Raw genomic sequence first — 14,089 nt, 5'->3', positions numbered from 1 at the left:
AAGTGCCCTCTTTGCTCAGCGTCGATTGCCCCCCGCCCCCCTTCCCTACTTTTTCCGGCCTCATTATTGTGACCTTGTTTTTCTCACGTTCCCATCACGCCCAGCACATTTTGTGAAACGCATAACAGGTGCCAAATGCGTGTTAGCGTGTTGCCTTCTGGGTTGTCACACCAGCCTCATTTATTCCAGTTCCAGTCGAGGCCTGGTGGCAACCGCGGCGCTTACAACGCTGCCAACTTTGTTTCACGCTAACCTGAAACGACCTAAACTCCAACCATGAATCAGGTGATCCCCCGTTGAACAACGCGAGCAGTACGAGTGTATGTTTGAATATGCGCAATCCCATTTTCCTTCATAGATCCCGTCGTTGCGCTTCCTGTCCCAACTAGCCTCCATCCAGCTATCACACCTCCACTTCCACCCCCACCCCGTGTCTCTTCCCATCACTCCACCGTCCAGATCGCTCCCTCGCCATCTCTCCTTGCCCCCGTTTTAAAGACTTTGTCTCTCCTCGCGGGCTTCATCCGAGTGAGCCGCGGCCGCTTTCTGCTCCACTGAAGCGGCGAATCGGTGTAGCCGTTTTGCGCCGACGTGGCACGATTTCCTCTTGTGCATAGTTCAGCGCAACTTTAGCACTCGGGTGAACGCTGCTGCCTTTGGAAGAAGTCGGGACAATGACATCACCTTAGATCGCTGTAGCTACAGTACTTGCAGCGTTAAGATTCAACTCAACTGCCGCTCAATGGAGATTGACATTAGTTATCGCCCACCGCCGTGCCTACATCCAATTTCACTTGCGATTTTAGGCTATTTATTTACTTGAAACGGTGTCACTTTTTGTTTTATCTGTTTGTCAGAGACATTTAAAAGACAGAACATCGAAATGCTCTTCCGTGAGTTGGCAGAAGGGACGTTTAACCAGCATATCTGAACTGAGGCAACATATTGCTGCACAGGTCCTGCGGATTGAGAGAGACAGACCTTTGCTGTTGAAATGAAATTTTTGGACAGCGGCCCGACAGTGATGACACAAACGTTTGTTTTTAGTTTAACGTATCAATGCGATATATCCTCCACAGTAAACGGGGTTCACTGTAATAGCACCATGCTTGATCATTTTATGATTTTATTTATGCTTGATAAATAAAATACCGTCACCACTGTCTTTGTGCAGCTTTCACCGACCGACAAGAGTTTGGAGTTTGACCGAGACTTTCGCATCCGACACTACGCTGGAGATGTGGTGTGAGTACTCCGCCGAACATGATGACTCCACTCGCGCGTGTTCCACTTTTCTGCTTTCCACGGACAGACGCTCACACACGCCCAGAAGTGTTTAAATGACATCATCGCTGCTGGATGACAATCCCGAAAGCCACTGGACACCGTTCAAATGAATAAATCACACATGCTAAGCCCTCTTAATACCCTCGCCTACAGCCCATTTGCGCGCGTTAAGAGTCTCCTCTTGGGGGTGATGGTGCATGGATGGGCGGGTCGGTAAGGAGTGGGGGGGGGGGGGTGTCAAGCTTGATTGATCCCTGAGCTACTTAGTGCCGCCAGAGCACGCCCGCTATCCTTCAGCTGGACTCACTTAATAGGATTAACTTGTTGAACTGATGTGTGTTTTTCGCTTCTTACCTGCCTCCCCGTCTCGCAGCTACTCTGTGGTGGGTTTCATCGACAAGAACAAAGACACTCTGTTTCAGGACTTCAAAAGGCTGCTCTACAACAGGTGTGATACATTACACACATCACCTTTGACCCCCGCCCCTGTTCCCATCATTTTAGGCCATATAACCCTGCCAATAATCAAGTTCCAAGGGAAAAAAAAAATCTGAAAAATAGTCACATTGAGCATTGTCCATTTTCGTTTCATGTGTCCAGTACCAACCCTGTGCTGAAGGCCATGTGGCCCGAGGGCAAGCTGAGCATCACAGAGGTCACCAAGCGGCCGCTCACTGCCGCCACGCTCTTCAAAAACTCCATGATCTCCTTAGTAGAGAACCTGGCGAGCAAGGTGATGACTCACTCGTGTAAAATGCCAGCCGTCTCGGGATAATTCAATGCCTTGGCATGTGGGAAAGGGGAGCCGTAGTTTCCTGCGGGCAGCCACCACTCACGTCCGACATTCCCACCAAGCCCCGCCTCCTAAAGTCTCATGCATGTACACAGAAAATACAATTGCTCCAGTTTTCTATACACTTAAAGACTTAAAGCTTGCTTTTTTTTTTTTTTTTTTTTACTATTGCCGGCGGGTGCGCAACATAAAGAGTGAAACCCAAGTGCCACAACGCCTTCCATCTTTCTCCCGCGCTCTGCAGGAGCCCTACTACGTACGCTGCATCAAGCCCAACGACGTCAAGTCGCCGCTGCTCTTCGAGCACGAGCGTTGCCGCCACCAGGTGGAGTACCTGGGCCTACTGGAGAACGTACGAGTGCGCCGCGCCGGCTTCGCCTACAGACAGACGTACCCGAGATTCCTGCAGAGGTACCGAACGCATGAACGATGCACGCTGCGACTGCTTTAACAGTGACCCATAAGCACGCTTGTTGTTGTCCTTGCCCTCGCTCACCCACTGGCCACGTAGCATTAGGTCACATCTTGTACATCGCTGACTCAGTGCGCCAAATGTCGAGGAAACGACGTGTCGGATGTTTGCAAGATGGTCACGGGCCACCGAGTTTGATTGCGGTGTCAAGTGATGTCACCGTTGGGCTGATGTGGACTCCAGGCAGTTCTGAATGAGCCGCGATCAGTCACACAAGCACCGGAAATGCGCTGGCTCAGGCTGACTAAATGACATTTGCCTATGCTGTCTCCCGGACGGAACATTATGGGGCATTTTTACAGGCCTTAATGCTTATCTTGGGCCCCCTGCCCCTTTTTTTCACGGCGCACTACTCTTAACTATTTGTATCCAAGCAACAGCAATATTTTGGCAGTAATTTGTACCCTAAATGTAGCTTACTTGGGCATTTTTTTAATTCGGATTTTGTGATTTATTGCATGAAAGTAGAACCCATTTCAATTCCTGACAAGTTGCTTTTGTTTTGAAAGTATACAACATCCTCAGGGCAACCGTGACTTTACAAAGCGTGCTCCCTCTTCCTCTTTACTCTCAGCAGTCATGACACGATGAAATTCGTAGCGCAATATTCCGAAACGTACGTCCCACCCCACAGGTATAAAATGATCTCGGAGTTCACGTGGCCCAACCACGACCTTCCCTCGGACAAGGAGGCTGTCAAGCGGCTCCTGCAGGGCTGCCGCTTTGACGACGACGTGGCCTACGGGAAGACCAAAGTGTTTGTGCGCACGCCGCGCACGCTTTTTAGCCTGGAGGAGCAGCGCTCCGAGATGCTCCAGAGGATCGTCATCTTCCTGCAGAAGGTGAGCGCGCCGAGGTTCCCTCAGGAAAACGTATCGATAGCCTCAGGCGTTCACAACAAATCAGGAATCGCGACCCGTTATTCGGTTTTTCGGCAAATATTTCAGCAAAAAAAACAAGACATCTGGCAGAGTGATGTCAGAGTGCTCGCAGCGATAGACCATCCAGCATTCCACTCTGGAGGCGCATTCCCATTCACATCAGGAAAAAAAAAAAAAAGCCCCACTGACATGAGCGCCCCTTCGTTTCCTTCCCACGTGACCAAATGAATATTTCATAAATTCCATCGCATCGGACCGCACATCCCAGTAAGTGTGTGCCTGTCAAAGCAGCGAGACCAAAGATTCCCCTCGGGAATTCTCCTCCCCCGCCGCCTGAATTGCTTTCCAAAGCTTTTCTCTCTGTTCTGCGCTCCGAGGGCATCAGCTGTCAGTGTGGCCAAGACTCTTTTGATGTCCCCTCGTTGTCTTTTCAAATGGCGTCTTCATCCAGTAGATTGAGAAGTCGTGTCCAGCGTAAGGGAACGCCACCGAACCCCCACCTTAATGAGAACATGAATTTTATTTCTTTATGCCGTGTCAGCGGCGATGTGATTTATTGTGACTTGATGCTCTTTTATTTGATTCCTCCTCCCCTTCAATTGACCTCCCGCTCCTCCCCCTCGCACTTCCCACAGCGCTTGGCTCTAATTAGTGATCCGCTCGGATAAGCGCAGTGCAGCAGCCTTTCAATTCCCACTCATGCAGACGCCACGTCATCGCGAATGCTACAGGCACGAGCTAGCACCGGTCTCTGCTGGTCTAGGGGGCCCAGACCTCCCCCAAGGCTTTGTTCTGTCCACTTTTAATGCAGTGGCATCTTAACTGATGAGCTGAATTCGTTCTGTGAGCCCGTTGAAATGAATTGGAATGAAATTAATCTGTTCTCCCTGAAATTTGCTTTTCTTTTTTGCTACCACTAAAACGAACCAAGATCACTAATAAAAAAAAAAATTCTTGGAGAACCTCGGAGTATTTTGATGAGCGCATACCGCAGACTTGTTGTCAAGACATCCTGGAAGTTTTTAAAATGATCAAACAAACGCATAATGTCTCATTTAGAAATCCGGAGAGGAGTTTGTCATGTACGCAGAGCAAAGCCTCCTTGGCAGAGGTATTAAAATCAGAAAAATGAATTTCCACTTGTCAGTGCGGCGGAACTCATCACGCCAAGATAAATGACAATGAACGAGAATGAGACAAATTGGCCGTTGGCGACTTGTGCTGTGGCATGACACACGATCCTCTTCTCCAATTATGGCGGCGAGCTCATCAGGTGAAAACCACCTTCTGCGCATTATTATTATGCATGTGCTGGAAATGTGCCTCCTCCTTGCCGCCAGCTACCCGCGCCGCGTGAAATATTCATCATCTCCATCATGACTGTGCACCGGATGCTGCGGTTAACTGTTGTTAATTTCATCTGCTACTTTTTGTCTCACGCACACACACCCCGAAGTACTCCCACGCTTGACTTAAGTACAAATAGTCGACAGCTCCAGCACACCCTTGACCCTTGTGAGAATAAGCCCTACAGATAATTGATGGACACCAGAAAAAAAAAATCACACATAATCACATAGCTTCAACTTATAAAACTTGCTAAAACGCGATAGATGGGCTTACGATAGATGGGATTTTTTTTCGGCGGCGGCGTCTCCAGGTGTGGAGGGGCACCATCGCCCGCATCCGGTACCGGCGCATGAGGGCCGCCCTGGTCATCCTGCAGGCCTACCGCCACTACAAGGTCAAGTCGTACATCCACGAGCTGAACCGCCGCTTCTGCAACGTGCGCTCCATGAAGGACCGCGGCCGCCACGTCAAGTGGCCCACGCCGCCCAAACTTCTGCGCAAGTTTGAGGATTCGCTCAGGAGCATCTACAACAGGTACACGCGCCAGGATGAGGATGCGCAACGTCAGGCACGGGGGGCACACATTACGGACTGCTCCCTTGAGCATTTGTCATCACACAATTTTTTTCCTCAAATTTCTTACTTCAAACGATTTCATCTGGTCTTAAAACACAAACGCGGTCCTTGAGTACAATAGTGTGCACACACCTGCCCCTGTTGAGCTTTTTGCTTGTGATTTCAAATATTCATTCCAAGTGCAGCCAGCCAGTGTGGCTTCTCAGCCGGTGTTTTTCCAAAGATGGCAGCCGCGGAGTTGACCCATGAACCGCTGCAGGCTGACAAGGCCCCGGGTCTCGTTTCTTTTTCCAGATGCGGCCCTTTGAAGCATGTTTCCTTCGACTAACACTGGGACCGTTTGTTGTTTTTTTTCTTTTATTCTCCGCATCCTCCAAAAACCCATCGCTTCCTTTGATCCTGACAGCAGTCTGCACAGCGAGAACTTTGCCCCGCCGGAGATGATGGAGGAGTCCACTCGGGTCGATTTTCCCCCTCTCTAATAAGGCGTTTGTATTTTCTTTCTTCCCCCCTGCCCATCATTTTCCCTTCTGCAAGGTGGTGGGCATGGACGCTAATCAAAGGCCTGAATGCAGAGGAGACTCTGCAGGTGAGAGCCAAGGTGGCCTGCCTGGAGGCCCTGAAGGGCCACAGGGTCGACCTGGGACTACAGCGCGCCTGGGAAGGAAACTACCTGGTAAACAGTTGGACGAAACATCAATACATTGAAAACCGGTTACAGCAATGAAAAAAAAAGCGCTGAAAACTGAGCAAAGCTTCTTTTATCTCTGTAAAGACAGCACTTTCGATTGTGCACGTGAACCGCCGTCACTTTGAGAAAGATGAAATGTTTTGCTGCTCAAATAATTTGAATGTAAGACGCAAAGAATTATTGTCTTATGTGTCAGTTTTATTCGTAAAATCTGGGCCTCCAGTGAGTTTGCCCACGCCGTTAGCATTCACTTGCTAACGTCGCTGTCATTCAAAGGAAGCAAGGACATGCGCATTTCTATCGAGCAACCGTGAATCTGTTGACTTGAGGTCATGGAGCTGAAAAATGCCACGCCTTTCTTGTCTCCCTTTTTCCAGAAGCGAGACAGCCCCGACAGCACGGCGTCCTTCACGTTGGTCTCCAGCGAGTTGCAGCGCAGAGACAAATTCATGCGGGTCTTGTTTGCGTGCAACGTACGCAAGGTGGCGGCCAAATACACCACCTCTGCCACCGTATTTGCTTTTGCCGCCAAACCGACTCGAATGACTAACTGCTTGCCGTGTTTCCAGATCAACCACTTCCACAAGGCGGAGGACCGAGTTGTGCTCATCACCGACCGCCACTTGTATAAAATGGACCCTCTCAAGCAGTACAAGCCCATGAAGAGCATCCCGCTTTACAACGTAAGACGCTTTCATTTCAGCATTTGTCAGCCCTCGGGCAGATTTGGGCCACTCACAAAGCTGAAAAAGCTGCTTCAGATGACTTGGGATGTGGCTGTTGGTCAATGCGGTGACATAGTCGGCGCTAGCCTTTTCCTTGAGATTTGAGGGGTCTTAGGACTGAGGTTTTAACCTGGCGGGAGGGAAACTAAGAGCCAGGAGACAGCCGACGCCGCTGCGGTCGCATCGAGACACCGCAGAGTCGCGACAGATGGCATTGGGAGGTGGGGGGCACGATAGGCAAGAGTTTTTATGAGCTAGCGTTCAATATTGACGACTGCTGACATGAACTGAACGATGACAAAAGATGTGTAATGACAGAGTGGCATTTTTTTCCCACCTGGAAGTCCACGTGACATCCTGATGAAAAGGTCTATAGAAGAAGAGAGCAATTCATGAAAGCTAAAATGAGGGGGGGACATTAGCATCTACTGCTCGGCTAACACCTGTGCAAAAATGACATCCATTGCGCAACAACTCGGCATCAGCTACTTTGGAACTTACTTTCCCCCCCACTTCCGATAACCATCTCCACCTGATCCCGCGCCGTCTCCGCTCCCTTCCCGCCATTGTCATGCCAACCTCCCAGGAGACGGCGTCGTCATGGCGACGGAGCGGATCAGCTGATGTGTGGCGGCGCTTCTCTTCCACCTTCTGTTTCCCGAAGAGAGCCATTCATCTCCTCCGCTTCCTTTTTCTACCTTTCGCCCTCCCGTAGCTTCTGTGCGGCCATTTTAGCTTAGGGGCGTGCAGAAGCCAAAGAAAATTGTTGTTGTTGTTTTTTTTTTTTAGTTTACACATCAGGCAATTGAACAGATGGCGGGACAGACGAGTGGCCGCTGAGGCTTCATTCGGCGGATCAAAAGTGATTTAGTGGATCAAGGCTAGAAAACAAATCAGAAAGTGTCGTTAGCAGCAGGCTGCCCGACAATTAAACCGACAAAATGCAGTAAATGGGGGGCCGTGAACAGGGGTGTTGCAATGGGGTCTCGAGCGGCGACATATCCGAACGAAGCGACTGGAAAAACTCCCTTGTCAACAGCAGAAGGTCGAAGCCGCTTATCTTCCTTCCTTCTCTGCCAGCGTCTTTAAAGATACATAAAAGTCAAACTAATTGTTCTGGTCCTGCTGCTTTTGATTAAAAGAACAATTGACTGCTGCCCCAGGCGAGGCGCCTCAATAAATCTTGATCCGCTTTGACTTTGATGGATTATTTTCTCCTTCCCGACTCAGTTTGACAGTCGAGCCATCTTCACCGCATCATTCCTCTCACTGGACGCTAACACCGGCAGCGCAACACGATAAAACGTAGAAGCTCACTTTGTCGGCCATTTTGCCCCCCCCTCTGTCATTTTCGATTGACATGCGTGTTGATGTGTGGCAGGTGACGGGCATGAGCGTGTCTCCGGGCAAGGACCAGCTGGTGGTTTTCCATACCAAGGACAGCCGGGACCTGGTGGTGTGCCTGCAGGGCCTGGTGCCCGCCAACGAGAGCCGCATCGGTGAGCTGGTCGGCGCCCTCCTCAGCCACTTCAAGAGGTAAAACTGGCCCCAGCGCTCCCGTTTCCTCTTCGCAAAAGTCGCATTCTCTTAGCGTGACGTCAGCATACCTTAACAATTCTAGCTTTGGTGATATTGTCCTCGGTGAAAATCAAATATTTGCAGCTAGAACTGATGAATGGCGTTTCACGCCGGCTCATCCGTCACTGTGACACACTTGATTTTATTTATTTTTTTGTCGCCACACACGGGATTATCCTTCACGTGTCCTTCAAAGACCAACGGACCCCCACACTCCCTTTTGTCGCTAAATTGTTGTTGTTTGTTTACCATCGTGTAAAAAGCAACAGAGATCCAGAGGCGTGCTTCATTAAGCAAACTCAGTCATCTCTTCTTAAACAAAAACAACAACAACAAAAAAGGAGCTTCGGCTTCCTCCATGTTTTTGAAACGACCCGCATCTCGCTCGTCTTTGGCGCCCCCCAGCCGAGCCCACCTCAGCCTCACTTGTCTCCCCCTTCCCCCGCCCTCCCCAGTTTCATTGCTGAGGAAGAGATGAAATATTTAATGCCGCGCTGCTGCTGGCGACTATTTTTAGAGCACAAGCAGCCACCGCTGTTGTCTCCTTTTCTTTTTTTTTCTGTGCGTTTCGAAAAAGAACAACTGAAGCATTGGGGCGCAGAGGTTAGAGTCGGCCAAACCGTTTTTGCCGCGGTCTGTGTTGCGTCTTTGCCGCAGAAGCGTACGAAACCATTGAAAACGGGAGTACGCCAGCTCCCCCCTGGGAAGCGAGCGTGTCAACGTGCATTTCAGCCTGCACCACAACGAGCGAGAGACGGACACGGGGGGGGGGGGGCTGACGTGCTCTCCTCGTCAAGGTCACAACACTTTGTGCTGAATCAAATTGTTTTCGTCCTGACTGCACTCGTTTGTCTTTGTGGCATCCCTCCTTCTCTCCTCTTTGCTTTGGCCCCACCTTCCTGCCCTCATTGTCCCTCCTCCCCCTTGCCTCCATTCTATATTTCCTTTTCCATCTTTTCCTCGCCCCTGTAGCGCACATCCTTCCATCCTTCTCACTTCTTATTTACTCTCTTTTCTTTCTATACCTCCTCTGCTCTTGCCCTTCTCCCCCCCCCCCCCCCGGCCCCCCGTTGGTTCCATACTTTCCTCATTTACTTGATTCCTCAGACGCTCTTCCTTTTCTGTCCTCTTCCGTCACTTGGTCTTCAGTCCTTCTCTCTCTTGAATTTGCTTCCATGTTTTCTTCTCATCTTCCTCCCCTCCCCCATTTGTCTCAAATTGTCTTTTCCCTCACCCCCCCTTCCTCTCAACACGTCCCCCCTTTTCCCTAATCCATGCCGCTCCCTCACTCCTGCCCCCTTACCCCATCCCCCTTTTCTTTCCTCACCCACCAACTGCGCCGATTCTCCTCTTCTGTTTTCCACCTGACATTCCTGGTCTTGCTCTTTTGTTTTCCTTCTCCCCCCCTTGTCTCTCGTTTCCTTTCTGGGGCGCTGCGGATGCAGTTGCCATAGCGACAGCTGCTTCCACGTTTGTCTGATCGGTAAGCGATCCATTCATACGCCCGTAGGCCGCCTGCATTTTTGCAGACTGGGACGATGTTTTTGTGTGTGTGAAATCTCGAACAGTTTCCAGGTGTCTTTGAAATTGGGCACCCCCCCCCCCTTCCTCGCCTGCCACTGTCAGCATGATTAGCTTTATCACTGGCCACCTCTCCGGTGGATCCGTCCTCGCTCTTTCCGTGTCGCACTTGCCTGATGACCTCGTTTCCTCAGCGCCATCCATCCTGTTCGACACCTTTGCCGTGCTACGTGGCAGCGACCTCCTTCGTGCCTCCGTCCCTCCGTCTTTCTCTCTCCTCCGACGACCTTTCCTGGTCTTCCAGCTCCCTCCCAATCAATTGAAGAATTGTCCGTAGGTGTGATTGTGATTGGTTGATAATCTGCAATAATTTTGCGATGGATAAAAAAAAATAAAATAGACGCCAGTATGAATATCCATCCTAATTGTTAGCCAGCCAATGTCATTTTCCATCACACGTTAGCATGAAGCTATCAACGGTATTCTTCGAGCAAAGTTGTTTTTTTTCAATGCTCGTTCCACACCCCCGCCTGCGGCATCTGCAGAACGCGACCGTCGATAGACAGCTGCCGCCGCTTTTTCTACGTTTCCGGTTCCGCCTCACCTCCCACTCATCCGCTGAGGCGGCCCATTTCTTTGAGCGCCGCATGTGCGGATTCCCGGCAACAGCTGTTATTGGTGGGCGCTATTCGCCCGCCGTCCCGCGGGAAGCTGGACAGTCAATGTCCGCATGTCGTGAGCGCGGCCCCCTGGGGGGGGGGGGGGGGGGGGCGACACGCGTCAGCCTTTTATTGCCCCTCTTTGGACTGACTGTTGTTTAAACGTGACTGAAGTCACTGCAGACATATGGAGCAGGTTGAGGAGCCAACATGTGAGCGGCCTCTGTGATGCATGAATAACATAGTAAGCCAATGATGCTCATCAAAAAAACATCACCTGCTGCTGTTTTCCTCTCTACAAGTGTGCTGCCAAAGGTGGCGGAAGGACTCGCATGATTTTAAAAAGACAAAAAAAAAAAAACTTTGATGGCACCGCAAGCAAAGGAAGCCTGAAGTAGCTCCTCCGTCACAAATGTAATCGCAACTTACCCACAGGGAAAAAAACAAATCGGGCGCCAATTGTTAGCCAACATGAAAAGCTTTACACGAACCACAAAATACCTCCCTGGGAAACTTGAATTTGCCAATCCGCTCTTTCCGCTGTTTTGTGCTCACTCCGCACAGATGCGTGAATAACAAGGAGCAGCGGTTCTAATTAGCATTTTTCTCCTTCACGTGCCCTTTTTATCAGAAGGGCGCGAAGTGCACTGTCGAAATGCGCATGCTAATTAGATGTGCATTGATCAAACCCATGCAGGATAATCCGGAAATTGAGCAGTTAATCCTTCACTGGGATTATAACCTTTTGATCGGCCTTGGAGACAAGCGAGCCGCTCACATCCCACTCGGTCCGCTCGTGGTGACCGTGTGCCTCGTTGCTTGCTGTGTGAGAGACTTCTACGGGGGAAACTGTCGGTCCTCATCAAATGTTGTTGTGAAGCTGTGAAATGTGAGCTCACGCTGCAAAGTCGCAACAACAAGCGCAAGCGGGCCGTTACCCGCCAATGGTGGAAAGAAAAAAAAAAGATTTTTCGGTTTGAGAGGGGTCACTGGCCTCTCAAAGTTTGCCTTGGGGGAGGTCAGAGCAGCTCACACGTGCCTGCAGGGAAAGAAGGATCATCCCGCAACCTTAAAAATTCCCCCCAAATTCTGTTTATCGACGCAATGTGATTTTATTGCGTTCTCTATTTCGCGACCGCTTTGTGTGTGTCTAATCGTCAGTGTTTGCCCTTCGCGCCAAGCGCAGCATGCCTCTGGCATTTCGGCAAGACACGCCCACACAATCACAAAAGTACCTTTGGCTGGCGGCCATGACAGATGGAGGAGGTGGGCTTGGGGAGGTTGCCACGGCAACCAGCACTGACTTCTCCCCTCCGCTCCAACTGAAGCTGCATGCGGAGGCGTGCGATGTGGGCAGCGTGTTTATGTTCATGATTGAATTGTGTGTGTGTGTGTGTGTGTGTCTGACTGACTGACTGACTTGTTGTGATTGCGTAACAAGTTGCCGTCATCAGGTGATGACTTGTCCCCAGTTTATCTGGGAGTGGAAAGGCCGATTTGTTTTTGCTAGCGAGCGGGCTACTTTCAGTTTCAAGGAGGGCGTCACATGCTTCCAGATGAGCGGGACCAATTTTTTTCTTCAGGGCCGTATCATCTAACTCCAACCAACTCATCACAACTCAATCGGATTTAAAGTAATTTAAAAAAAACAACAAACAAACAACCTCGGATAAAACAAAGTGCATTTAAAAAAATAATAAACCGCCATAACAAAATATTAACGTGAATCAAATCGATGTTGGCTGCCCGCCGTTCCACCAGCAGCCCGTTGGCGGACCGGAGACATGTCAAGCTAGCGCAAGTTTAGCTGTCAATGATTTGTGTACGTTTTGCCCTTAATGAATGTATCCGTGTGTGGCAGCGAGCGCAGGAAGCTGCAGGTGAACGTCAACAGTCCCATCCACTGCAGCATGAAAGGCCGGAAGTGCACGGTGGTGGTGGAGCCCAAAATCAACCAATCGCAGCCCGACTTCACCAAGAGCCGCGCCGGCTACGTGCTGGCCGTCCCCGCCAACTGAAAGGCGCTGAGTGGCGGGCGGCGGCAACAACCACGACGATGCCCTCAGCAGACCGGAAAGGTGATGGACTGCTTTTCTCTGTTCTGTGTGGGGTTTTACTGAATCGTCCAATCGCAGCGTTAAAAAGTTCGCACTGCTGGATCATCCACCAAAGTGATGTTCCTCTCCCCACCCTCGCTTTTTTTTTTGCTTTGTGCAATATTGTTCTCTTTTTGTTGTTAATCCAAGAATAAGTTGAATGACTTTTATGTTTGTGAAGGATGTTTAAAAAATGTTAATTATTAATGGTTGTCCATGCCAAAGGTGTTTCTTGACTTTTTAGTTGGGCTGTGTTGACCACGCCCACAATTTAATTAAATTAATTTTAAAAATTGCACGATGATGTGACTTTTCCATCCAGGCAAAAATACGTCTGTTCATAAAGATTACGAGGGGACTTCGCACCCTAAAGGTTCTGCTCTGAAATGTCGCATAAACCCGACAAGCCAAACAGTATAATTATTATTTTTTATTTTATTTTTTTTCATAAATGGATGGATAAAATGAATACACGCGAGTGCGCTGTAATGAAGGGAACCTCAGTCGAATCAGATGTTTTTTATGTCAGTCCGCGTTAGCCGGCATGCTAACAGATGCCAATGGACTTAAGACCTAAAGGAGCCGCACACGCACACGCGGACACACCCGTCATGTTGTGTGACAAAGTGAAGTGTGAGCCAAAGGTCGTCGTGGTTTGTGTCCAGCGGTGCGGTGCCCAAGCGGCGAGTGCGCTCGAGTCCCCGAGCCGCTCGTTAGCCCGATATTCCGCGCTCGGCCTCGGGAGCGACTTGCACACAGTCACGCCAAGAAGGGGAAAAGGAGGACTTCCTTCCTCATTAGTTCCTTTCTCCTTTCCTATTCTCCTTACGCCCTCGTCTGCTTCTTACTTCATTCTGCCCCTCCCTAAAAGTCTCAAAATCGAAGCGGCGACACGCACACATTCCAAGTGGACTATTATTGTCGGGTCCCGAAAGACCTAAAAATCGGGTGATATCTGCCAACTAACTGTACTCCATTAGCAAACAAACTGGACTGTTTGTGCGTTGGCTGTATGCCTTCAAGGGGCGTGGCCTTGCCAATGGGATCAGATTGGCCCATTAGTCTGAGTCAGGGCGTTGAGTTGTGGCCAGCAGCAGCATCCATTTGTGGGTGGGGCTCTCCTTGCCCACATGGGCGGGCATCACTTCAAATCTCCATTTTATTTTTTGTATCACTCCGGTCCAGCTAAAGTGACTCAATCACTCCCAAGCCGGGACACTTGTAAGTCAAGGTGCCACTGGAACCGTAACAAGATGTGCACTTGAAATGACTCCCATGTTGCACGTGTGCCAAGTACCCGTCGTTGGTTTTCCATCGCGTGTGCGCCAAAATTCCGTCATTCCCCATTATTTATTTGGTGGTATTTACATGCAGTCAGATGTGCCTCATTTGATATCCTTTCTGTATTTGTCATATTCTCATAGCAATAAATAAACCGTACATGCAGTACTTTATATGCA

The 14,089-nt window shown here is 49.9% G+C and overlaps 1 protein-coding gene across 1 annotated transcript in view; it reads left to right on the top strand.

Annotated features, from left to right (window-relative positions):
* myo1d (myosin 1D) overlaps positions 1 to 14,089 on the top strand; it is a 23,310-nt gene extending 9,221 nt beyond the window's left edge. Inside the window, exons 12-22 of the mRNA XM_086099221.1 lie at positions 1,175 to 1,245; positions 1,661 to 1,735; positions 1,888 to 2,020; positions 2,325 to 2,491; positions 3,187 to 3,394; positions 5,094 to 5,317; positions 5,897 to 6,035; positions 6,428 to 6,532; positions 6,620 to 6,733; positions 8,157 to 8,311; positions 12,395 to 14,089. Of these exons, the coding sequence (XP_085955347.1) occupies positions 1,175 to 1,245; positions 1,661 to 1,735; positions 1,888 to 2,020; positions 2,325 to 2,491; positions 3,187 to 3,394; positions 5,094 to 5,317; positions 5,897 to 6,035; positions 6,428 to 6,532; positions 6,620 to 6,733; positions 8,157 to 8,311; positions 12,395 to 12,551 (1,548 nt within the window). The 3' untranslated portion in view covers positions 12,552 to 14,089. The remainder of the gene's footprint in view (positions 1 to 1,174; positions 1,246 to 1,660; positions 1,736 to 1,887; positions 2,021 to 2,324; positions 2,492 to 3,186; positions 3,395 to 5,093; positions 5,318 to 5,896; positions 6,036 to 6,427; positions 6,533 to 6,619; positions 6,734 to 8,156; positions 8,312 to 12,394) is intronic.

Source organism: Hippocampus guttulatus, chromosome 19, assembly GCF_054856545.1.
Source record: "Hippocampus guttulatus isolate MCC_2025c chromosome 19, RoL_Hgut_1.0, whole genome shotgun sequence".
Taxonomy (NCBI): domain Eukaryota; kingdom Metazoa; phylum Chordata; class Actinopteri; order Syngnathiformes; family Syngnathidae; genus Hippocampus; species Hippocampus guttulatus.
The sequence above is the reverse complement of the archived record's forward strand: the minus strand, read 5'-3'. Positions and strand labels throughout refer to the sequence as shown.